The sequence below is a fragment of the Oncorhynchus tshawytscha genome, linkage group LG03, assembly GCF_018296145.1.
Source record: "Oncorhynchus tshawytscha isolate Ot180627B linkage group LG03, Otsh_v2.0, whole genome shotgun sequence".
NCBI lineage: Eukaryota > Metazoa > Chordata > Actinopteri > Salmoniformes > Salmonidae > Oncorhynchus > Oncorhynchus tshawytscha.
This window is the reverse complement of record NC_056431.1, coordinates 40065399-40092973: the sequence shown is the minus strand read 5'-3', so window position 1 is coordinate 40092973 and position 27575 is coordinate 40065399. Positions and strand designations below refer to the sequence as shown.

Below are 27575 nucleotides of genomic sequence, written 5' to 3'. Positions count from 1 at the left end.
CCTCGTATAATTTAAGTAACTTCGCTAGGTGTAGGCAAGATCATAAGAAAAAATATAAATTGGTTATATGATTAAAGAGTTAATCAGGGTGATTTTTCCACAAAAAGACAGGTATTTTCCTATCCATGATAGCAAGATTTTATTGCTAACTTTCTATTGAAATGTATTGGAGGGATAATTTATTTATTTTGGGATATGTATACTGAGTATGTCCACATCACCATCAGACCATTTTATTGGTAAACTACACGATAATGTAAAAGTAGTGTTTTTTAGTGATCCAATACGTAATATAGTGCATTTATCATAATTTGGTTGTAATCCAGAGAGGTTAGAAAAAGTATCTAGATCCTCTAGGAGGCTGTAAAGGGATACAAATTGTGGATTTAAAAGAAAACAATTATCATCAGCATACAATGACACCTTTGTTTTTAACTCGATGTATAATGATTTGTGTAAAGCTAATAGTTACAAGCATTGCTGATGATCCACACACGCCCATTTCCAGAAACACTCCATTCAGTTCGTTAGCTCGCTTAACGTTAGCTAGGCTACTGGTTAAGATTAATGTTACACTTAAGAGTTAAAGGTGTTAAGGGTTAATGTTAGGTGAAGGGTTTTTTAAAAATAGTTCAGGTTAGGGTTAGCAAAGTAGCTAAAAAGTAGTTGAAAAGTCGCTAAAATGCTAAAGTTGTCCTTGATAAGATTTGAACTCTCAACCTTTGGGTTGCTAGATATTTGTGTTTTACAACCACCCATCCACCTGTCTAACACATCATAAGAAACGGGTTTATGTACAGAATAATACGAAATCCTCTGAGACCAAGTTGCGTGGGAGGGAGATGACAAAACCTGTAAGGCAGGCCTGTTACGTGACGATTAACGTAAAAGAAGTCTCTGGTCGGGAATTCACGAAGCCTTCAAGAGGAAACAACTGAAAAACATTCTCATGACTTGTGTACGGTGGATATTTATGTGATAGAGAGCACCGAGTCGAAAGACACAGGTAGGCTTTCACAAACCGTGACGTCTCACAAACAATTATGTTTTGATAGTCAATGACTACAGTATACATAAAAAAAAAAATCCTGGTCCGCTACAGAAATAAAGGTAAGAAAAGCTAATGCTGCTGTAAAAATGGGAATGACAAGAAGTCGGAAGTGATGGTAACACTGCCGATACACGCTGTTTGTTTGTTTGTTACCTATGCATATAGTAACTTTGTCCCCATCTACATGTACAGATTACCTCAACTAGCCTGTACCGGTGCCCCCTGTATATAGCCTCGTTATGGTTATTCTTGTTACTTTTTATTATTACTTTTTATTTTAGTCTACTTGGTAAATATTTTATTCTCCTTGAACTGGCTTGTAAGTAAGCATTTCAACAAGTCTACACTTGTTGAATTCGGCGCAAGTGGCAAATAAAGTTTGATTTGATACGTAAATAAAACACAATATGCAGCACAGTTTGATAATGGGTAGACTATTCAAAAAGAGCACAATCATAAACTATTACTTATCTGGACAAAAATAAGATTAATTTTACAAGCACTGCTCCTTCAATGACCCTCTGAAGTGTAATTGATTTGGCGTTTTTAATATGCTTTTGTGTTGGCATTGTACCACAGAATGAGTCAATGGAAACAAATTCAACAGCTCGAGTTCAAATACCTGGAGCAGGTGGATTACCTTTATGATGACAACTTCCCCATGGGGATTCGGCAGGTGCTTTCTGACTGGATTGAAAGCCAGGACTGGTGAGTGTGTGTATCTGTACTGGTGAATGTGTGTTTGCACACATGTATGCATTTGGTTTGGAGTGTCAAAATACTACACTACAACACTGGAATACTGTGTCTTAATCTCAATGGGTGCATTAACTGGGCTGTGTGCAATATTTATTTTTTGATGGGTACTTTACAAATATTATCATCCCACAGCAATGTCCCTGATCTCTGTTTTTAAAACGTGTGTTTGTACATAATGTTTTCATGTCTATATGTTCACCCGGGGAGACTGCAGCTCTAAATAATTCTGTCAGCTAAATTTGGTGCAAAACATCACCTTTTTATACCCCCCCCCAAGTGACATTAATATGAGATTATAGCTTTCATCTGGATTCCCCCGGTCAGTCTATGTCATGGAAAGAACAGGTGTTTTGTCATGTTTTGAATACTCAGTGTATCTTCTACATGTTCTTATTAATCACATTTGGATTAAACACGGTGAAATTGGATACACTTTGTCTTAGCTGTGTATGTGCCTTTTTCAGGGATATGGCCGCACACCATGAGTCCATGGCGACAGTTCTCCTCAGCAATCTCCTGTCTCAGTTGGACAGGCAGTGTTCTCAGGAACAGAACTTCCTACAAAGACACAACCTGAAGAACATCAACAAGCAGTTACAGGTGCCACAACAACCTCCCTTACAATACCATACACCCAGGGCAAAAACATCAACAAAAAAATTATTGGTAGCACTGGTGTTTCCAACTTAAAATTAGGTGCACAACATAACATTCAGGAGCCTCAGAAAAGCGGATTTGTACGTTGATTTAGATAAAAGCCTTTATTGGGCCTATATGAATTCTAGCTATGTTTGAAGCACATGCTGTGCTCTCGAAACGAATAACCCTTCAAATACATTGCTTATTATTAAAAAGCTAAAATGTTGATACAAAAACCTGCATGCTGAAATCTACTGTTCCGATTAGTTTACACTTAAAAACAGTTCGGTAGCGATGAGGTTTGTGCCGTAGGCTATAAGCCCAATACATTATCACTGCATGTTGGCTATGCTTAAAATGCCCTGCCAATGATGTCGGCATGGTAGTTTCTAAATGATTTCAAAACACGAGGTATATGATCACACCGGTAATGGCTCCATTGTATTACTTGAGTGAGCATACATGTAAATAATGATTATAAAAATGATTTTTTACTGGACTGATGGTGCCTGCATCTGATGGTCAGGTTCAGCGGATGGGGGGGAGAGAGAGCAGCAGAGGGTCTGCCTCTCACCATCCCTTCGCTAATAATAACAATGCAAACCTACACTCAACTACTCATTCATTGCAGCTACAGTTCTGGTTGAAGTGCGAGTGGAAGAAGCACATTTTATGGCTTCAAAAAGTGCTGAATAAAAACAAAAGATGAACTCGCTCATTAAAAACAGCAGCTGTTTGCTGTATTCATTGACGGTCTCTCTAGTCATGGTTATAAAAGTTTAGAAATCTCACAGTATAAATTTTGCTGTGTGCTCGAGGAAGCTGCAGACACTGTAATTTGAGCTAACTGATTGGCCAGCCGTAGGCCGATAAGTGCAATTGATTGCTGTGTCCCGGACTGTGGTGTATGGCACTCAGTGGCAGCGGTACAGCGAAGCCTAATTGTAGCAATAATTATCCTGGGTGATATATACTTTCTTGTAGTCCCACTAGTACTCTCAAAATAAAATTCCAGGTCGCACAGCAAATGACTTAGGAGCATATGCGACCAAAATGAGCCCTGCATACACCTTACCTAGTTAAAACCCGACTGAATGCTGCACTAAATCAGTTTGCCAGCCTACCATACACCATGCATATCCAACATTGATAACAGTCTCCCCTTGAAATTGATGCATTCAAGCATTGAGGTGATTTAGTACAACCTAGGGTTGTTGCGGTGACCATATTACCGCCACACCCCGGCGGTTACGCGGCAGTCAAATTCCACGTGACCCTTCAGTCATGGTAATTAGGCTTCTCCAACCTCTGATGCTGCTGATGGTCATTAGTAGCCTACCAAACTTGCTAACTCCCTGGTACTCAGCACTCTGTTGTCCCTCTAATCACTCTGACATCAATGCAAATGCAATGGAATATCGAATCAAACACACATGAGCGCTCATGTTGCGCAACCTTTCAATAGGCTATGTAATTGCGTGAGAAAACAGTGATTGCCTCTTCTAAAAAGAGGATCCGCTTTCTATAGGCTAGGCCTACTATATTTATTTTTCAACTTTCCTAATATTAAACGCATTGCTTATATTTACAGGAGTATAGCTTGCCTGGCTGGCATGAAAATGAACCACGGGGAAAAGCGTCTTCCATTCACTATTTAAGTGCATAGATGACTTATTGTTTTCTGCTGCCCCTGTTTTTCGATACAGGTGCATGATAATGGTCCATTCTAAATCAAAACAAAATTCACAAAAAAATGATTTAGTACATGTAAAGACGAGATTAAATCAAGAATAGTCTGATGGCTGACAATATTAGCCTGTCACTTGTGAATTATGTATCACTTGTGAATGATGCCTAGCATAAGAAACAAGGTAGCCTGGCTCATAAGCCTATATGTTTCAATAAGGTTTTGTATCACAACTAAAGTGGCCAAATAACTGATTCAAATTAAGCACAGTTAGGCTCTTACAACCCTTGTAAAGCGGATAACTGGCATATATAAGCAGCATGTGAGTTTCAATTTAGGGGAAGATAATTTTCACCATAAACATGCACATTTATAACAAAAGCATTACGTGCATAATTGCATTTGATAATGGTGTTTTCCGCTAATGGAATATTCACGCTTATAGCCTCCTACCATGTGCTTATAATGTGAAGAAATAGCCTAATAGTTTATCAACATTTTATACAACGGGTGGGTCTAATGCTGATTGTTTTAAAAGCGCATTCTAACTGGTGTCTATTCAACAAGTTACCACCAGCTAAATCTATGACATTTAAATGCCTATTTACCCTGTTCCATCTGACTGCACAATCCATTGTCTCATCAGCCCAGTAAGGTAAATTATAAAATTGATCTCCGCTATAAAAAGCATCTCGACATTATCTCACATTTCTTTTAGATTAACATTTAGTTTAACAGTGGAGATTTGTATAAACCTTACGGTCTGTCTTTCCGGCATTTGAAAAATTGTTTCAATATTCAAATTCGATCTGCAACTGTCCCATAGTAATGTAATGAATGTGTAGGGGTTGGGACGAGAAGGAGGCAGGCAGCGTTTCTCAGCCAGCCGAAATCATGAATACGCTGGCATAATTTATTTTATATATATATATATATATACATACACACACACACACACACACACACACACGTCAATTAAAAAAAGGTGCAGGTAGTTTGCAGTCTTTCCAGCTTCAGTTTGAAGTTGTTAGCTGTGTTGTTGGCTAGCTCCTCTGAACAGTGTCCTAATGAGTGAGCACATTTTCCATGCCAGGCGAGGTTGTCTCATTAGCTCATTGTTATGGATGTATCCAAATAAATGTCACTAGAAAACAGTTTAAACAAATGCAGCTACGGTTATTCTGTCTGCACTGTTTGACATGACTGTAAGTTAGTTGTAGTTGGCCAGCTAGTAAGCAAGGGATAAGAACGTTGCCAGCCAGTATGGCAATGGAACATATAGAACGAACGACTGGGTTGCGTCTCGAGCAAACCTAGATTTGTGTTGTGACTATATCTTGTGAAAGGATGAAATAGTATGAATCAAAATAACATTTTTAATCAATATGTTGATCAATATTTTAACATGTTGGTAACCCATTGTATAAAAGCGATAATGCCCTTTATTTCTTGCAGAGAATAGAATAGGTCAACCTTTGTACTATGGGGGACAGTAGATTGACAAAGGCTAGTACTTTTGCTGTTTGTTAGGCCTACTCCTCTTGTTGGCTGACGAAAAGTAAATGTGGACACTTTTTCCAATATCTTCAATATGCATCTTGGAATTGGATAAGGACGCGAGCAGTTGCCTCCCCAATGTGTCTGTCTTCACTTGTAACCTGCGAGAAAGACTCGATCGCGTGACGGAGTGCGCAGTACTCGAGGAGAAGGGTACAACAGCCACTGGACACAAAAGGCTTTTTTTTTTAGGGTGCATTACGGCAACACAAAGGGGATGCTGCTGTGAAATTCTATGCATTATCAAGTGCTTGTCAAATTGTGAATGAGAGACTGATGTAGTGTGTACAACCTGTGCAAAAAAAAACAAAGCAGAGCTCATGTCTTTCTAGCACCTTTTTTCAAATAATCATGCAGCCTTAATGTCTTAAAAATCTAAACATATAGCCCAACATTTGTAGAACAATTACATTTACATTAATAACTCTAAATTAAGCATATAAGAATACCTATTTCTTAACCACTCAACACAGAATAGCCATGTGCACTACCTCAAATCGTTTGGCGAAAACATCCTATTTTATTCAGCTTTGTTCAATTGTATTCTTCCTACTATAAAATAATGCCATGGAATTCTAAGCAAATCCTGTCTGAACTGTGTAGCCCACAGCCATTTGGCATAGTCAGATAAGGACAACTGAGAGTATGCTATTCTGTTCTTCTGAAATAGACTACATTTTCTTATCATGCTTGTTTAGACCGGTCTAAAACAAATGGATTTATTAGACTTTTTCAAATGTAGATGTTACATAGGTCAGCATCAGTGGCTTGTAGGCCAGGCCATGTGTGGAAGCCAGGAGATGCTAAATGTGTTTGTTAATTTACGGTCAATTACTGTGAGACCGACAGTTATTTGCTTGACAATCACTGGCTAATGAAATTTCGTGACCACCAGACCAATGAAGCCCTTTATCTACTTCCCCAGAGTCCGATGAACTCATTGATACAATTTTTATGTTTCTGCGTGCAGTTTGAAGGAAGTTGCTGTCTAGCGTAATGGCTGAAAGTTTATGGTAACAGCTGTGCTAATGCTAGTAAGCACTGGCTCGCAAAACCACCTCTAACTTACTTCATACTGGATGTAGAGACATACAAATGGTATCCATTAGTCCATCTGACTCTGGGGAAGTACACCACATTACCGAAAGAATGTGGACACCTGTTCATGGAACACCTCATTGCAAAATCATGGGAATTAATATGGAGTTGGTCACCCCCCTTTGCTGCTATAACAGCCTCCACTCTTCTGGAAAGGCTTTCCAGTAGATGTTGGAACATTTGCTGCGGGGACTTGCTTCCATTCAGCCACGAGCATTAATGAGGTCGGGCACTGATGTTGGGCGATTAGGCCTGGCTCGCTGACTGCGTTCCAATTCATCCCAAAGGGGTTAAGGTCAGGGCTCTGTGCAAGCCAGTCAAGTTCTTCCACACCGATCTCGACAAAACCAGTTCGGTACGGACCTCGCTTTGTGCACGGGGGCATTGTCATGCTGAAACAAAGGACCTTCCCCAAACTGTTGCCACAAAGTGGAAGGCTCAGAATCGTCTAGAACGTCAGATTTCCCTTCACTGGAAAGATTTTTACACGCTTCAGCACTCTGTGGTCCCATTCTGTGAGCTTGTGGCATAAAATTTTGCAGCTGAGCCCTTGTTGCTCCTAGACGTTTCCACTTCACAATAACAGCACTTACAGTTGACCGGGGAAGCTCTAGCAGGGCAGAAATGTGACAAACTGACTTGTTGGAAAGGAGGCATGCTATGACGGTTCCACGTTGAAAGTAATTTGAGCTCTTCTGTAAGGCCATTCTACTGCCAATGTTTATCTATGAAGATTTACATGGCGGTGTGCTTGAGTTTATACACCTGTCGGCAACGGGTGTGGCTGAAATAGCTGAATCCACTAATCCACTGAAGGGGTGTCTACATACATTAGTGTATGTGTAAGTATTAAAAGCCCGACTGAGTTAAAAAAAAAAAAATTCTGGTTCCTGATCCAGACAGTGGTCCGCTAGTTGAATATGACTGGAGTAGTGTGTGTGTGTGTGTGTGTGTGTTCAGTATGGATAGGGAAGTGAAAGACGATAATGTCTTTAAAAAACATTTTTTTTTTTTTTTTTAAATGTAGCTTTAGGGATTGGTTTACACGTGTATTGGTCTTCCCCATGCTGAGTATTCTTTCACTGATAAGTGTTGTCCCAGTCATAATTTGACCTCTTACCCTATTGAGGCTAATCAAAGAAACATGTTCGGAGTCTTGCTGAGGTCTCAGGACATTGACTGGTGGTAGTATATTTCTTAGATTCTCTGAAAATTGTACCTTAAAACACTAACAGGAATAGAAAATGGCTGTTTGAGGTTGATGGGCATGGGGCCATATTTCTGTGTTACACTAACTAATGTAGGGAAGACATACCTCAGCAGAACCTTGTGGTTTCCACACTTTCATTTAATGTGTGTGCAGATCGTGTTATGCTTCTCAGAGGTAGTAGTAGCGCGAACATTGAGAGGTTTGACTTGGGGGTGGTGCTTGGCGACGTGTGTTTTGTTGTTGTTTAGGTGTAATGTCTATGACGCACAGAGGACAGGCGGAAAATATCTCTTTCCAGACAATTTGTGCTGAGTGTTCCTTGAAGGTATACAAGCATTGTTTGGGGTCTGTTCTTTTGAACTCAGTCAATTTAGGGAATTCTATGGAAATGCATTTTATGAAAATAAATAAATAAAAATAACCTTCTCCAATGTTTCATACCTAAATAGCATTTTGTTGTGATGGCATTGACCCACTGAAAGAAGAATATATTCAACCCACTATGCAAATCTATTAGTACTGGAAATCAAGATTGCAGGGCTTATGTCTCATCTAAAGCTACACTCTTAAAAAAGAAAAAAGGTTACCAAATGGTTCAGCAGTCCCCATAAGAGAACCATTGACAATACATTTATTTTTATTTTTAGATTTGAGTCATTTAGCAGATGCTCTTATCCAGAGCGACTTACATGAGCAATTTAGGGTTAAGTGGCAGATATTTCACCTAGACCGCTCAGGGATTCAAACCTGCAAAATCTTGGCTACTGGCCCAATGCTCTTAACCACTAGGCTACCTGTCGCCTCAGCCAAGTACCAGGTAAAACCCTTTGCTTCTAGATAGAACCCTCTCTGAAAACCAAAAGGATTCTTCAAAGGGTTCTCCTACGGGGACAGCCAAATAACCCGTTTTTAGGTTGTAGATAGCCTTTCATACACTCTTAGAGCCGAACACTCAGAACCTATTTTTCTAAGGGGATTTCTCTTGATCAGCTAAAAAAAAGTCCGAGGGATGATAGATGGGGGTTTTACTGTCTTTCTCTGAATACAGTAGGCTGAATTACACCGTTGAGCTGACGTTGTTTGTTTGTGCTGTAGTTGTCATTGTGATGATTTAAAGGGTATCGCGTGGGTTTTCAAGACTGAATCACCCTCCTGTCATTGGTCACAGACAAAGACTGAAAGAGAAATCAGGTTTCACATGTTCACATCAAAACTTTCCGTTTTGTCACAGAGGCCTTGAGAGAATCTGCGGCATTTTGCAAAACCAGATAAAAATATGGCAAGATGCATGTGGTGTTTGAGACACATTTTGCAAAGAACTGGGTTCAGATCACAGAGACTGCTAAAGCTAACGAAAGGAACAAATTAAGGGGTACAGAGGGCAAGTCCATTCATGGTTTTGTTTCTTTAGGATACACTGTAGCAAAACAAGCATTTCTTATTGAATAAGTTCAGCTAATACCTCCCTGTTTCCCTCTTTCTTACATTTTGTGCCTAATAAACACGGCCCATGTAGGCCTGGTCTATTTACAGTAAATGTCTCCTTGTTCAAACTGTCATAGTAGATTTTGTTTTTGGCTGATGGCAGACCTGTTACTTCACACACACACCTGATGGCAGACTTTCTCTGTGTGTGCTGTGTTGGTTGTGGTGGAATTATTCTAATCAAAGACCATTTTAGACTTCCTCAAAACAATCAAACATTATTATTTAATTACTGCAGTAAAGGAGCTTGTCAACGACCCACCTGTGGCTGATTTAGTTGAGAGCCCAACCAGCAGGTCTAAGCCACAGCATTTTATAGCAAAGTCCATCCTCTTGAATGTTCATGACATTTCACAGATAAGAGAGTGTATACAAAGGTACATTGTGCTCTCATGCAACAGACATCAAGATTTACATGACACCAAATATCTCTCTCTAGTTCATTTACTGCTTGCTTATACAGGAATACTAATGCAATAGACCTAGGTCCTTTCCTTTAAAAAAAAAAAAATGGAGGTTGGGTCTCCCTGGCATCGACAGACAGGCACACACACTATTCATGGAATGTTGTCTTATCACCAAGCCTTCGTAAATCTACTGTTGACGGTCAATCTCAGAGGCTTCTCTCTCTTCACACTGACACATGAGAGTTAAGAACTCTTTTGTTGCCTCTAAATTAAAAAGTGAGTACTAGTATAAGATTACATTCTTATATAAGAGTAATGTGATTAACGTGTTGTAATTCTACGACACGGTGAAGAGCAATGACAGTACAGTGGGTTCAGGTTACTCAAGGATGTACAGTGTATGGAAAAACCCCTTTGAAGTTAAATACTTCCTTATTGGTCAATACATTCTAAGGAGAAAGTAGGGCAAACCTAAAAGGCTCTGCATGGTCAATCCGAATCTGCGTTTGGCCGTACAGCATTCACGACGATACGGCCTCTGCAGAGGTCAGAGGATTCTTACTACTTGTGCTTTGCAGAGCAATTGAGCAGACCTGTTGTCAAGGAACTGAGTTTGTGTGTGTTTGCAGGAATTCCCACCCCTGCCTACCATCTACCAATCATGTCAATGCGGAGCTATACGGAGCCCTCCGCATTGTTACAAAATTTAGGAGGCACGCCATCGCCGTACAAAGCTCGATTGGGCCTCCGGATGCTCCACAATTGCATCACACCCTCCGTACAGAGCATCCGGACCGTATTTCCAGATCAAGCATAAATCCGCTATTAGCCTCATGTTCTCCCCATGCTCTATTTGTGTTTCTGAGAAACCACCATATCTTGACAGAACGCACTTTTTCAAAAAGCTCTTAGAGAAAATCATTTTATTTAGTTTTATTTCACCTTTTATCCATTTAGTTCGAAAAATGTAAATGTTGTGTTTCAAATGTTTTTTTAATAGTACTTTTATTGACAGGGATAGACATTAAATGAGAGGGAGACAGAGACCCACTGGGCACACCACATCATTTCAACATGAATAATATTTGGTTGAGTCGTTGATCAATGAGATTACAACCTAGATTCACCCACTCACAGCCAAAAGTTAGTTGAATTTCCAATGTGCTATCACCATGCTTTCAACCATCTTTAAAAGGACAACCAAATTCCAATGGAAAAACAATGTCATATTTTTGGCTTACTTGTCACCCAAATGTCTAAAACTGGGCTTTCGCCCATTTTTTAAAAGCACATCAAAGTTCAAATGGGAATATGATGTCAGATATTTTGTTTATTTATACAACAGATTGTGTTGTCCACTGTGCTTAATCTAGTAGCAAAACCAAATGACCTGGATTGCAGTTGAGATTACGTTAAAAGTACATGGTGCAAGAGATCAATGCTGTTCCAGATTCTACGCATATTACAGCAATTGTGAAGATCTCCACAGACCTGCGACACTCGATGCATGCTATCGTGAACATGCAAGCTTTTATATGATTACATAACTTTTATAGTTTCCGAAACCTCAATATGGTTACTGAATGGATGTGGATGTGTTACTCGTTTTAAGGTTGAATGTTAGATGACTTAATATTATTGAATTGTGTTTGGTTGACAACGCAACCAAATATCAACATTTTAAGGAGATGTATCTACTGCTGTCCATCTGAGCAACTGGCTTAGCCCTATTCTTTAAGTTCGATTTTTGCTTGAGATGGTGACGGGAATCAAACACAAACTATTCATTTGGAAAACCAACAAATGAAAGCTAGTCAATGGTACAGATGGCACTATCCAAGCAGAAAATATCTCATTCAAATGTTGATATCTAGTTGCGTTGTCAACCAAACACAATTCAATAGTATTAAGTTATCAACCTTAAAATGAGTATCACATCCATGGCCATATTGAGGTGACTGAAACTATAAAAGTCATGTTATACAATTCAATATCCTACAATTTTAAATCAATCAGAGCTTGAAACACTAAGCCTATGTGTTGTAAAAAATAATATTTAAACAATAGCTGATGACTTTTAGTCCTAAATAGAATCATTTGACATTTGAGTGATAAAGTATGGTCACATTTAATTTGCTCTGTTAAACCTACATTTTTGGCATGACTTCGTCAGCAACAGTAAATCTATTTTTTATTTTTTTATGTGGAGATTACTCCACAATCATTCTCACTATAGTGCATTGGTATTAGTCAGTGACAAAAATAGCTAAGCAAGGCTGGGTAGGATTAAAATCCTGGATGGGAGACCAAAGGGTAGCTGTAGCTCAATTCTCCAGTAGGAGGTGCTGCCCAGCCAATATACACTGCTCAAAAAAATAAAGGGAACACTAAAATAACACATCCTAGATCTGAATTAATGAAATATTCTTATTAAATACTTTTTTCCTTACATAGTTGAATGTGCTGACAACAAAATCACACAAATTAGCAATGGAAATCAAATTTATCAACCCATTGAGGTCTGGATTTGGAGGTCCACAGGTGGAGGGGGGGGGGGGCTTACAGCCCAACACTGTGCAGGACATTTGGGATTTGCCAGAGAACAACAAGATTGGCAAATTCGCCACTGGTGCCCTGTGCTCTTCACAGATGAAAGCAGGTTCACACTGAGCACATGTGACAGTCTGGAGACGCCGTGGAGAACGTTCTGCTGCCTGCAACATCCTCCAGCATGACCGGTTTGGCGGTGGGTCAGTCATGGTGTGGGGTGGCATTTCTTTGGGGGGCCGCACAGCCCTCCATGTGCTCGCCAGAGGTAGACTGACTGCCATAAGGTACCGAGATGAGATCCTCAGACCCCTTGTGAGACCATATGCTGGTGCGGTTGTCCCTGGGTTCCTCCTAATGCTAGACCTCATGTGGCTGGAGTGTGTCAGCAGTTCCTGCAAGAGGAAGGTATTGAAGCTATGGACTGGCCCGCCCGTTCCCCAGACCTGAATCCAATTGAGCACATCTGGGACATCATGTCTCGCTCCATCCACCAACGCCACGTTGCACCACAGACTGTCCAGGAGTTGGCGGATGCTTTAGTCCAGGTCTGGGAGGAGATCCCTCAGGAGACCATCCGCCACCTCACCAGGAGCATGCCCAGGCGTTGTAGGGAGGTCATACAGGCACGTGGAGGCCACACACACTACTGAGCCTCATTTTGACTTGTTTTAAGGACATTACATCAAAGTTGGATCAGCCTGTAGTGTGGTTTTCCACTTTAATTTTGAGTGTGACTCCAAATCCAGACCTCCATGGGTTGATACATTTGATTTCCATTGATAATTTTTGTGTGATTTTGTTGTCAGCACATTCAACTATGTAAGGAAAAAAGTATTTAATAAGAATATTTCATTAATTCAGATCTAGGATGTGTTATTTTAGTGTTCCCTTTATTTTTTTGAGCAGTGTATTTTTTTCTTCTGATAGTGGATATAACCTTAAAGATCTGACATTGTTTTAAAGGTACAAATTCAACATATTTTATATAAGGTTTGTCTATGTTGAAAATTGGTTACCATGATATAATCCTGTGGTTGAAATGTTACCCTCAAAACAACAGTGTAAGTTAAATACGTTGACAAATTACAATGAAACCGCTTTGATTCAACAAGTTTGTGCCCAGTAGAAGTGCAATGGGACCGGGTTTAGATCGCATGCAGGCAGGGGCCTGCATATGTCAAGCGGTGTAGACAGCAGTAGCATAATATTGCAGCAAATTCAGGGGGTTAGCCCGCACCAGAATTCAAACCCAGGTCCAGCGACTGTCAACCCAACACATTAGCAGTTTTGCTAAGAGATTCAAATATTGTGTGTGTGTGTGTGTGTGTGTGTGTGTGTGTGTTTCAGATCAAATACAAAGCCTACCCTCTGCTCATGGCCGGGGTCATCTCCACTAGCCTCAGAGAGGAGCGTCGTATCATCGCCTCAGCCAACATACCGGAACAGGTGTGTCACTCTGTTATGTCACCAGGAAACCTCCATGATTTTCCCCCTCTTATCTTTCTTTCCTCAAAATACCTGGGAAAACAGAGGCAGGAAGACTAAAGTGCAACCGAAAGGCCTGTGTGTGTGCATACAGATGTAACATCTTAATTTGATCACCCCGTTGCTGGAGAATATTCTCACAATGCAGGAAATGTTAAACTTGTAGTGTATTTGAGGTTTCAAAAGGCTTTAAAAGTTTGTCATGATCCTTTACAAAAAAATGTATCGACCCCATTTAATTATAGTCCACATAATAATTTGCATCCTGTTGCTGCAGGATTATTTTCCTGCTGTAGGAAACTGGCTCAAATTTTAAGATCCTACGTGTGTGTGTGTGTGTGGTTAACCTCTATCTTCTTGACAGGGCCCGTTGGAGAAATCTGTACAGAATTCCGTGGCCTTCGAGAGACAGAAGAACATGGACAACAGGGTGGTCATAATCAGGAGTAGTGTGCAGACGCTGGACCCGGCAGTGAAATGTCTAGAGGACATGCAAGATGACTTTGACTTACGCTTCAAAACTATCCAGTCTCGAGGTCAGCTATCTGGCCAATCTGAAATCAACTTCCAGCTCCTATACCCTATGGAATCCCCTAAGATCTGAGATGATTTGATAGCTCTCATATAATATCGGATAGCTGTAAGTAATATGGCAATAGCTGTGTCTTACCCTCTGGTGGCCTGATGTGGTGGAATGATTGAATAACTAAGGGTAAGACTTTACTTAAGCCCTGCAGGTGTAATGCATTATGATGCGGTTATAATGCACTGTAAGACTTATCGTGAGCATATAGGCTTAAAATGGGCAATTTGGGATTTGAAAAACAACATAGCGATCACCACCTTTTTGTTATATTCTTCAATAATCAATGGCTATACTGCATTAATATTAAAGTCTAAAAATGTACATTGCCCCTTTAAAGTGTTACCAAAGTTATTTTCCCCCCCGCTGTCATATTAGATGTGCTTGTGTCCCTCAGATCCGGCGGACAGGAACACAGAGGGGATGGAACAGGAAGTGACCCGACTGCAGGAGTTTCTCAACAACCTGGACTTTAAGAGGAAGGTGTGGGGACACTGTAACATGCATACATTTAGATAAACCAGCATTCAGCTATGTTTGTCAGCTGCACCTTTTTACTCTCTATGGCTGTAAACAGTCAAAGCCCTTATCTGCGAGCCCTTATCTGGGAGTGAATATGCATTTATTTGAATTGGTGCCAAAATTTGCCATTTATAACTGTGTTAGGTACTTATGCAATTGCTGTCTGATGCAGTTTAAGTCTACAACTCTATGAATATTTATCTACAGTATATAGATACGATTGTTAAAGATTTTCCTTTTTTGGGGCCTGCGACATGTGCAGCGCACCGAGGCATCAAGCACAATACTGCAAGTTTGATTTAACACTGCAAAACAGTTCAGTGAGTTACGATATCAAAGCATATTAATTGAATTTGCTTTGGGCTTATACTACTTACATAAATTAGTGCATACATAATCATATGGATTGGGCCCAGTGGGAATCGAACCCACAACCCTGGCGTTGCGCGCACCATGCACTTGCCAACTGAGTCACAGCAGTTCCGGACCAGCATTGAGATTTTATTGTTCCGCCACAGGAGATCCTGTCTAAAATGAGTGACATGATAAAAGAGATTGACGCTCTGATAGCCTCCCAGCTGAACCCAGAGCTGATGGAGTGGAAACGCAGGCAGCAGATCAACTGTATAGGTGGCCCACTGCTCACTGGACTGGACCAGCTCCAGAACTGGTAAAACGCACATGTGCAGGAATGTATGCACACGCACATATACCGTACACACACAGAATCTTAAGGGATGGGCAATTCCAGTCCCCGAGGGCCTGATTGGTGTCAGTTTTTCCCCAGCCCCAACAAACACACCTGACTCCAATAATCACCTAATCATGAGCTCCAGTTTAGAATGCAATTTTGATTAATCAGCTGTGTTTGCTAGGGATGGAGAAAAAGTGGGACGCCAATCAGGCCCGAGACACTGTTCTTAACTAATAACTCAATCCTAAAACACAGTAACTTGGGACCGCTCTCTCTCTCTCTCAGGTTTACTCTGACGGCCCAGAGTCTGTTCCAGATGAAACGTCAGCTGGACAAACTGGGAGAACTTATCCTGAAGGTGACCTATGCGAGCGACCCCATCTCCTTGCAGAGACCGCAGCTGGAGGAGCAGGTCAAATACCTCATCGACCACCTCATCAAAAGGTACTAACCTCAACAAAACCAAACACCTCTGGTCAGATACCTACCCTTATCTAACTAAATGCATATGTCAGACTCTACTTTAGAGTCGGAGGCGCACCAGTTTAAACAAAGCATAAACTGTCTGCCAGTCTCCCTTTGGTTAAATGACCACGCTTGTGAATTTAGAAAGGCTGAATGTAAATGGAAGGCCTGCAAACTTTAGGATGCAACCACACTTGTAAATACAAATAATTTTATAAAATATCCATCACAAAATAATTATCCCCAAAAAACTGGACGCATAGGGACGCATTAATGGTCTTGTTGACAGGGAAATGGACTTGACTTATATTGCCTCCACCCAAATCTAGGTGGTGTACACAACTGCTCTCGTGCTATTGTCGTTCTCTTGTGTGCCATCTTTGTGTCATCCTTTGTGCAATGTCCACAGCTCATTTGTGGTGGAGAAGCAGCCATGGATGCCAACCCACCCCCAGAAACCTCTCATCATCAAGACCGGGGTGCAGTTCACCACCAAAGTCAGGTACAGTATGTGTATCAAGATGCAACACAACTCAATTGTGATTATCAATTTGTTGTGTGTGGGTGCATATTAAATGTGTGTTTTTAGTCAGTATTTCTGTTTTGATCACGTTGTATATCCAGATTGCTGGTCAAACTCCCAGAGGTGGATTATCAACTGAAAGTGAAGACGATATTTGACAAGTAAGACATCCGCAAAAGCATTTTAATCTCCATCTTTTAGCCAATGTTTGTACACTGGTGACAATGTAACACAGAAATATTGTGGCACATTCATTGAAGGGTGAGCGAACCAGTGGTTGCTCTTTGGAAGCTCTGTTACACATACTGTATGTGAACATGTCACGGATATACTGTGTTCTATAAACAATGTTTCATAGACATCCATTAGCAAGCTGGCACTACAATACGGAGTAATTTAGCTTTTTTCTATATTATTTTCCCCTGTGTGTAGGTACCTCCCCCCTGGCAGAGTGTGAGTATACTTGTGTGGGCTGTTCAGTGGGAATTTCCTTCTACTGTTATTTAGGCCAATATCAAGTGACGTGTGTGTGTGTAGGGATGAGGTAGAACAGTGACCAAAAAGAGCGATACGAGAAGCCATTTTTGATTACAAATCAGATGACCTGGTTTAAATGATCGGAATGATCAGTTGCCTGGAATTCACCTTGAAATTGAGTTGTTTTTACCTCTGCATGCGTTTGCCATGTATCTTAGCTCATTTTGTGTGTGTGTGTGCTTAGTTCAGACTATTAACTGTGGCTTTACCGCATCCCTCTCCCTTCAGACATCGTCAGTTCTTCATCCTGACTTCCACCACCAAAGTAATGGACGTGGAGGAATCATCAAATGGCTGTCTATCTGTAGAGTTCAGACATTTGGTAATCTCTCACCTTCACTGTCCCCACTAACATATTCATAATAATTTCAAACTCAAATCTGTTAATCCACAGGTTTAGTGAAACATTTTAGTGGACTCAAAACTGATTTGGTCCAGTGGGGCTGGCTGCAGCAGCCATACTGGACGTATGCAACTGTTTGCAGTGACCCTGTTATATTGCAAAAATGATTTATTATGATCGCTCTGGCCTAGCTGTACATGAAATTGTATGAATAGTTCATTTTATGATTAATTTCTGTATATTTATCTTCAGCAGCTGAAAGAGAAGAAATATGTTAACGGTACAAAGGTGAACGAGGTGAGGGGAAATATGACAGTTGAACAGTAATTTTTGTTTCTCCCTAAATGATGGTTAAGGGTCAGTGACTCAAGCCTATCAAAAGGTTACACTCTAGCACAGTGAACTTTAGGAAAGCTTGACCTTTGAAACTTGACCTTCAGATTTGTTTGCGGTTGACACTAGTTTCCACAGCCACAAACTCAAAAACGCTGCCTATTCCTTCTTAAAATCTGATTTGAAACCTAACAGTAACCACACTGCTAACCTTATGCCTTAAATTAAGCAAATATTTGTTTTATGAATTTTTGCGATATAGCCAAATTTGACTTTTTGACTGTGGTTACTAGTGCAAACCTTTTTGTTTTCCATGTTAGCCTTTTTAGAAATGCTTTGGGGAGAAACTAAGTCTTTAAATGACAACTACAAAAAATATAAATTCTGGTCAACCAGAGGTCATTTAATTAAAGTTATTGGACACTGAGGTGAATTAAGAGTTTAATAATTCCGATTTATTTAGAGGTCAATTACTTTGCCCGAGGTGATATCTTAAAAAAAAAAACACAACTCAAACACTTCCATTAAGAAAAAGTAGTTGCTTTCTTAAAACGGTAGAGGGCAACATTACCATGGTTTTAAAGTTTTCCCCTCAATTTGAATTTTTTTAAATATTTTTTTTACTCCTTTTCAGGACAATAGTGTGTTTGTATACGTTTCGAGATGGCACCATCATTTTACCGCAGATGAAAAACCTTGTTAACTCTTTCTGAGTTAAAAAAAAATCATAGATACTCATTTTTGTATATATTTTTTATTTAACCTTTTTTTTATTCACATGACTCAACAAAACTCAGGTCAAGCCTTCCCTCACATGCTCTTAGGATACAGGATCCTTATTTCATCCAGAAATGTACTTAATGAATGCCACTATCAAACTTAGCCCGATTACTCATATACTGAAGAGAAAATATTATTACTTCATAGGAGATGGTTTTCCCAGCCTTGTTATGGAATGCTGTTCTTTGTTAAATAGGACAAATTCCTTATCCTTGTTGATAGTTTGTCATTGAAATGTATGACACTTTTTAGTGGGTCACTCACTGAACAAAAATGGTTTTGTAGCCCTTGGCTATTGTATTTAATGTGTTCTGAGGAAAAGGTTTAGTAAAGTGTGTGTGTATTCTGCTGGTTCCAGGGTCCTCTCTCTGTGACGGAGGAGCTCCACTCCCTCAGCTTCGAGGCCCAGTTCAACATACAGGGCATTAACATCGACCTGGAGGTCTGTCAGTCTACACACTCCTTCACACATCCTGAATACGACACACACACATTCTTACAATACTCCACATATAGTCCCTCACACACGCCTTAGAACCCCCACATAGCATAAATTGTCAGTTATTATTAGTCCTTGTTTAATGTTAAGGAATATGTTATGTAGTTTAGGTCTTAGGAGCATGACTAGATACTGTCGTGTCTTTACTATCATTAACTGAAGACTGGTAGTTTTTATCAAAGATTCTCTGTAATTAGTTACTATGCGATCAACTGATTAATCACATAACTAATTAACTAGGAAGTCGGGGCACCAAGGAAAAATATTCAGATTACAAAGTTATCATTTCCTAAAATAACTTTTCAGATATTGTATCTGATCAATTAGTCTTCGAATTAATTAATTATTTACTTTACCTCACGTTAGTCTCATTCCAAACGTCGTAAGTTGTTGGTTATCTGCATGAACCCAGTCTTCACTATGAGTCATCCATACGTCAATTGTCTTAAATAATTGATTTATTACTAAGTAATTCACAGAAATGCATAAACAAACAAACAAAGGTAAATGTAATGATAGGAGGATGTGCCCTAGTGGGCTAAACCGGCATGGCGGCTTGTTAGACAAAGGAGAAGTGTGTCGTCTTGATCGTTGGTGAAAAGTCTTTCTTTTGTAGAATTGTCAGTCTCTCACTCTCTCTCTCTGTCTTGGTTAGAGGGGATAGTTCAGTGACATTCGTTATAGAATGGATGTTGTTTTGGCGGTTGTCGTTCTTCGCGTTCAATGATACCGAATTCCTAGCTGCAGACTAGTAATTAATATCAAAGACATGTTCTCATTCTGTCGGTATCGATAGTTTAAGAGTTTAACCACGTGGTATGGTTAAAAGATTCTGCAACCTTTAGCCATCTCGTAATTGAGGTAAGCACGGTCTGGTGATCATTTCTCAAAGTTGGGTTTTATTCGGAATGGCATAAAAGGGCTGTCCCAGGATGTCTGACCCTAACTGGGCTCAGGGGCGGTACTCTGATTTAGTTCAAATCCAATTCCCTTTTTGAGTTTTCCTTCATTAAACAGTCCCAAATCACATTGTAAAATTGTGTAAACAGTATCATACTCACTCATTCATCTTATACAACAATTAGATGTAAACCTTATATCTGGGGCTATTATATAAACAGCGTTATGGTAATGTGGCCACACCGTCTCCCATGAGCTTCCCAAGTTGTGACAAACGGACCAGTTCGTAGCTGGATTCTTCACCGATCTTTTACACTTTCTCCGGAACATGAAATTTGTTCGTTCCTCAAGTTCTGTGAGGCGGAAGGATTTCCTTTGTCTCCATGAAAAACGACTCTATAACTGTGTCCATGAGGTCTTCTCAGGAATTTACGACCTCTGTCCACAGCAGCCTAGTTGAAGGAGGCAAGGGGGAGGCAGGGAGAGGGAGATGGGCTTGCTATACCCAAAGAGGCCAACGTCATGACAATACTTCAACCCTCCATCCCCAGGGGGCAGCACCAACTGGGTCTAAATGCTGATCCAAGCCTTTATAAGCCCACAAGTGCAGGCAATCAAGGTGTTTGTCAGTCAGAGCCGTGAGGCTGCTTGTTTCTTTGGTGGACATGAGGCCTTTCGTTTGGTGTAGTCTGTTTGGGTATGCCTGTCTCTAGTTTTCCCTTTTTCATGTTTATTTTCGTCACCATCTGAACAAATGATAATCTGCTTGGCCTGGCTGACCAAGAGGTCAAGACGGAGCTGGCCCTGAACTCTGTACTTTTGCTGTCTCCTGGGTACATGCATTCAATACCTGGTCGCATATGCTTACTTCACATATTAATGCACACAGTCAGGTTACAGAACAATTAGTTAAGCCTAGGGCCCATAGACCCAGCAAGTAACGGTAGGATGTCTATTCAGTTCCGTAAAGGCAAGCATATACTTTCTGTGTGCAGTCAGGTCCATAATTATTGGCCTCCTTGCAGGCTCAATAAAATGGAAACATTTATATTTTATACTAATACAATTGCTCAATACAAGTTGAGTTAACTAATTATTGGCACCCCTGTTTTCAGTACTCGAGCACTTTACCCTTGCAAGGATAACGCAGCATTTAAAAAAACTGTTTTATGAGATTGGAGAACACATTGGGAGGGATCGTGTGTGTGTGTGTGTGTGTCTCTTTCTCTGCAGACCTGCTCTTTTCCTCTGGTGGTCATCTCTAATGTTAGCCAGCTGACTGGAGGCTGGGCCTCGATCATGTGGTACAACATGCTGACTGACGAACCCAGGGTGAGCTGACGACACACACTACCATTGTTTTAGGTGTTATCTTTTATTATGCTCTCTAACCCTCCCCCTCTGCCTTTCTCGCTCTCTCTCTCAAAATTCAATTCAAGGGGCTTTGTTGGCATGGGAAACATATGTTAACATTGCCAAAGCAAGTGAATAGATCATATACAAAAGTGAAATAAACAATAGATGAAAAGTAAACATTGCACTTTAAGTTCCAAAAAAATAGACATTTCAAATGTGTGTGTGTGTGTGTGTGTGTGTGTGTATATATATATATATATATATGTATGTATATATATATATATATATGTATGTATATATATATATATATATATACCACACAGTGTTGTAACTATGTTCAAATTGTTAAAGTAGAATAGGGAAAATAAATAAATATGGGTTGAATTTACAACAGTGTTTGTTCTTCACTGGTTACCCTTTTCTTGTGGCAACAGGTCACAAATCTGGCTGCTATGATGGCATACTGTGGTATTTCACCAAGTGGACATGGGGGTTGTTTTTGAATTCTCTCTCTCTAGAACCTAGACTTCTTTGCCAGTCCTCCGCGGGCCAGTTGGGGCCAGCTCTCTGAAGTGCTGAGTTGGCAGTTCTCGACTTTCACTGGGCGGGGCCTCAACAGGGAGCAGCTGTGCATGCTGGGAGAGAAACTCATGGGTACAGCAGCCTAGTTGTACACATTTCATTAGAACATAAAACTCTTGGCATACATACACCATTCATTTGCCCAGTTCATGAGGAACGGCGAACAGTCGCAAGTATTTTCAAGTTTGACAGAATAGCAATATGAATTATCAGATATTTGTTTAGAATCTCTGACTTCCAAGTATGAAATCGTTCTATATTATCTAAGGATTGTTATTTTTGTACAATAATAGCTGAATATTCATAGTGTATGAAATGTGTACTGGTTAGTTGATATTCAGAATTATATGACTAATCTTCACTGTAGGTCAGCAAGCCTCTCACAATGAATGTCAGGTATCCTGGTCCAAATTCTGCAAGGTAGGTCAAGCTGTCCTACCAATTTCTATAGTCCTACTACTGCAAGTCTTAAACACACAAGGTGGATGATGTCATGTCTTAGTAACAAATACTACCTTTATGTAGAAGCTTTCATATACGTACTGTACTGTGATTCTCCATCTTGACGGGCTTGACTTTTTCATTTCAGCTCCTAGTGGAGTCCTTCTCCAACAAAAAAAATCACCTCACTTCCCCTTAACCTACTTCCAGTGGTCAAAGTAAATTGATAAACGTTTATGGCATCTTTCAGTATAAAGTTAAGGGTAATTCTCATCTCTTTCCCATTCCGTCTGCTTTTTCCAGGAGAATATTCCTGGGAAGCCTTTCAGTTTTTGGATGTGGCTGGATTTCATCCTGGAGCTCATCAAGAAGCACCTGCTTCCCATCTGGAACGACAAGTGAGACTTGTGGCCTATCCAGAAACAACCCCTATCCCCTTAGGCCAGGGCTGGCGTGCCCATTAAGAAAGATTAGGTGGCCGCCTAGGGCTGCAGATTGACGAGGGTGGCATTTTGCTAGCTAAACTCGCCAAGAAGACGCACTTCCAACAACGCATAACACCTCACATAATTCTGCCCCAAAACAATTAACTTTTCTCACCCATTGTCATATGGGCTATTTAGGTGAGTGCTGATTCCACCCAATGATAAGCTGCGCTTACTTTGCAAAGGGCAGGGACTCAAAAATATTTAGCTTACCAATGCCCAGCTCGCCTAACCAGGGCGCTGTTGGAAAGATGCAGCGCTTTGGCGCTCCACCAACGAACGCTCTGTAGTAGCATTTGTGGTTTTTCTGTAGCCTAGACTGGAGAACAAATTCATGTCATGTGACAGACACTTTTTACATCATTAAATGGCACCCCATATCAATTTTTTTTTTAAATGTGCTTTGATGAAAATATGACTTAACATTTTAACAAACACCATATCCTAAAAACAGGACCGGTCCAAATAAAATGGACAATATTAAACTAGACTACTCACGACTGCTAAATTATCATGATAATCAATGATTTCACGTTGGTATTAAGTCTTTTTTTTTTTTTTTTGCTGAGCTGATTCATAGCGAATACTGCATTTCCCAGTGTGTAAAAACATCAATTATCATTGCAAATTGACTCCAGATAACTCCTGATGTAACTTGGGTAGCTGATATTCAGATCTTAAATAGGCAAAATGATTATAGCCTAGTCTTAACCTTTTGTCAGGAATCAATCAAGCCAATGCAACTACCTGTTTTACAAACGGTAGTCGTCATAGAACTGTATAGCGGGCCGACAATGTAGGCCTACACTTCTAGTTTTGCGGGAATTGGGAAATGAATCATTTAGGTTCAGTTCCATTCATTTAATCTATTTACTCAGAGGGCTTTAGAAGAGTGTACTTCATTACGTTAGTGGGTGTTTCTGCATAATGTAACTGATGGTGTGGTTTGCTTGTGCTTCCTTCAGCTGCATCATGGGCTTTGTCAGTAAGGAGACAGAGAGGGCCTGTTTGAAGGACAAGGAGCCTGGGACATTCCTGCTGCGCTTCAGTGAGAGCCACCTGGGTGGGATCACTTTCACCTGGGTGAAGCAGTCCGACAGTGGTGAGGCCCGCTCGGTTGTCAATTACTGTGGCGACGTGAGAAATTGACCTTGAAGAGGCTATATGGAACTTTTGCATCTGCTCTTGAGCCAAAAAGGGGTCCCCTTTTCATGGAGATAAATATTGTCCAGAAAGGACCTCATTAGACATAAAGGGTCACACTTCCCCACACCATTTCCTAAAACAAATTATTTGTGTGGTTTCATAAAATATGAATCCATTTATCTTATCTGAACCATGCGGTTAACATTGAAATCCAAAAATTTGACGTAAACAATTAGCACCTAAACTTTCAGTGTCTTAAAATGTATTCTGTCAACATCCAACTCTGATTGGCTCTTTGGTTGTGTCTGTCAACAGGAGAGGCTAAATTAATCTCGGTGGAGCCGTACACCAAATCACGCCTCAGCGCTCTCCCGTTCGCCAACATCATCCGGGACTACAAGGTCATCGCAGACGGAGAGGTCCCTGAGAACCCGCTCAAGTTCCTCTACCCCGGCATCCCCAAAGACGAGTCCTTCAGACGACATTACAACAGTCAGCAGAGCAAAGGCAAGATGGTTACCAAGACACGTTTATGATAGAGGGGTTTGACTTGTACTTTAGATATAGGAATTGTGACCACCTAGGTTCCAGCAACTTCTCTGTGAATGAAAGTATGTAATGGGGAGTGCAACATTTTCTCATTGTTTTGTGGGGATGTTTACGTGTGGTACCTAGTTACTGGGGAGGGGACAGGGGGCTGGTTGGTACACAACATGCAATTATCAATGGTTGTTTACTAAAATGCCTATATTCTCTTTTTATCTTCTTGCAGTCTTTCCATATATATCATCTACATGGATTCCCATCTCCACTTTGCAGTGCGTACACAACAGTTTGTTATTATCTTCTAATTTGAGCAGACCAGACAATGCATGCAGACCTGCACCAAAGATGTGTATTTAAAATGCACCCATTGTAGGCTATATTAGATATATAGATATATATAAGATACTTTTGTGTATATATATAGTGTGTGGAACACCCCTTCAAATTAGTGGATTTGGCTATTTTAGCCACACCTGTTGCTGACAGGTGTTTCAAATTGAGCGCACAGCCATGCAATCTCCATAGACAAACATTGGCAGTAGATTGGCCTTACCAAAGAGCTCAGTGACTTTCAACGTGGCACCGTCATAGGATGCCGCTTTTCCAACAAATCAGTTTGTCAAATTTCTGCCTTGCTAGAGCTGCCACTGTAAGTGCTGTTATTGTGAAGTGGAAACGTCTAGGAGCAACAACCACAAAGTGGTAGGACACACAAGCTGACAGAACGGGACCGCCGAGTGCTGAAACGCATAGCGTGTAAAAATCGACTGACTCGGTTGCAACACTTACTACCGAGTTTCAAACTGCCTCTGGAAGCAACGTAGACTTACACAGTAATTGTCAACTTCTGGAGGATGTCCTCCAACCTATCAGAGCTCTTGTAGCATGAACTGACATGTTGTCCACCCAATCAAAGGATCAGCAAATAAATCTAGTACTAAAAGCATAAGCTACAGCTAGTTAGCACTACAGTGCATAACATGTGGTAAGTAGTTGACTCCAAAGACTATAGTTGAACAGTTTTGAAATCCATTTCTTAAATAAAGTGAGGGCTAGAGAGCTAGCTTTTATTTCTTTACTATTTTTTTCAGTTAACTAGCGGATGCAGCTAGCTAGTTTAGCCTACTGAAACACCCGGTTGAAACAGAGGGATGCTATGTTAGCTAGCTATGGCTATCCAACACTGAAACTCTTCTCCACTGCTGCTGCCCCCAGTGCCTAACCTCCCTCCCCAGAATCCCCCCATGTCCCCTGGGATGTTTGACGTACTCACAGCACCTAAGCCCCTTGGGGATTGAGACTGTCGTGTGTACAGTAACCCCCCACCCCACCTAAAAGACACACTGCAGCTAGCTAGCCTAGCCCCATACTGTAGACCTATCTACTGTAGCCAACTCATTCATCATTGCAGAGACGCAGTTGTGCCTCTCTAAGCCAGTCTCCAAATAACAATGGACTGAACCTGCTGAAATTCGATAATCTTCTCTTTTATTTGCATTGTCCTAAGTTAAGCATTTGTCTGACTTTTACTTCCCTATTATACAGATGAGTTCTCCGTACTCCGAGTAACACAAGATGACCTGCAGAGTATGCCAAGTATACGACTTGTATGCCAAGTATACGACTCGTGTTCCACTGAGGGTCACTGGATGTGGCATTTTCTCTTACATCTGATCACAATATATTGCTCTTCTATCCAACTGCTAGTATTGTCTTTGAGCCCATTGTCATGAATACAAACGTATAATGTTGGAAGTGTAAAGTAGATATTACATGCAGTGGTATATCACTTCTCATAAAATATGTATTTAATTGTGTGTATTATGAAATGTCTTGTATTATGTGGCACTAATGTTAGCCTATTGTTGGACTATATGTCTTAAACTTCTCTATCACGAACCAAGGTTTGGACAAAGAATAAATGTTTATTATCCCATTCTTTTTCATTAGTTTAGTTTAGCTACCAATTTGATATTTTTGCACTAAGAGCCCAAGGCCTCTCGAGTAGAAAAAGGGTTAACTACATATGATTTCTCCTATTGTCTTTACTACTGAGTAGAATATAACCTATAGATAGCCATGATCAACAGTCAGAGGATGGATAAAATATTGTACTGGACAAAGCAATATTTTTTTCATCAGCTTTTCTCTCCTTGAATATGTGGAATAGTAATTTGTTTTTATTAATTGACTAATGACTGTTTATCAGATTGTAACCCAGGGTTAGATTACTAATTTTGCTGTCTAAAATTTAACACGTAAACAAATTCCCAAGTAAGATTTTTGTTTTTTTTGTCATGCTCTTCAGAAGCGCAACGTTTCCTCATGTTGAAATATTTCGTGAATGATTCAAATGCAGATGTGCCGATTCATATGTCAATACCCGATTCTCATTTTCTCTTGGCATTTTTTTGATCTGCTACATTGTTGGCATCATGTGGCTACTGTACCTCCTATTGTAGTAAAATGGGAAAGCACCTTGGGCTGTCCATTTAGGTTACTGTTTTGCCTTGAAGGAAGAGGTTGCTTCCTTATTTCACTGATCAGCGGCGCTACAGTAGTTTCTGTCAAGTGTAAACACTAATTTACAGGCTTTATTCGCAAGATAGTTTTATTTATAAAAAAAATATTAGTTTTTTTTATTAACAACAAATCAATACATAAAGCACATGAGGGAACACAAGCATACATAGATTACAAACAATGGACAATCGCGCTAGGGGGTACAATATCACATTACAATTGCACAAGGACCTTAAGGGACATGCATATACTTACAATTCTAACAGCTTTTTTGTTAGAGCATTTAACCGTCTTAAAATACAGTTCAATTTCTTTTTGTAGGGTACGAAAATGTGGTTTTCTGTTTGTAAATTTACATTTGTGTATATGAAATTTGGCCAAAAGAATAA

The 27575-nt window shown here is 40.2% G+C and overlaps 1 protein-coding gene across 3 annotated transcripts; it reads left to right on the top strand.

The window, feature by feature from the left end:
- Positions 1–834: 834 nt before the first annotated feature.
- Positions 835–27292, top strand: LOC112235400 (signal transducer and activator of transcription 4). 3 transcript variants are annotated; one of them, XM_024403862.2, is made up of 22 exons: positions 835–1006; positions 1631–1759; positions 2275–2410; positions 13791–13889; positions 14293–14464; positions 14909–14994; positions 15552–15703; positions 16013–16171; positions 16602–16694; positions 16817–16876; positions 17148–17168; positions 17481–17574; positions 17851–17892; positions 19067–19150; positions 21341–21439; positions 21982–22117; positions 22413–22465; positions 22790–22884; positions 23937–24073; positions 24433–24624; positions 24890–24935; positions 26209–27292. In XM_024403862.2, exons 2-22 carry the CDS (start codon positions 1632–1634, stop codon positions 26210–26212), a joined length of 2088 nt encoding a protein of 695 aa, XP_024259630.1. In that variant the 5' UTR covers positions 835–1006; position 1631; the 3' UTR covers positions 26213–27292. The 3 variants fall into 3 exon arrangements, with proteins under 3 accessions (XP_024259630.1, XP_024259624.1, XP_024259617.1); XM_024403856.2 differs by having other exon boundaries at positions 835–1110; positions 17848–17892; XM_024403849.2 differs by having other exon boundaries at positions 836–1006; positions 17848–17892.
- The last annotated feature ends 283 nt before the right edge of the window (positions 27293–27575 follow it).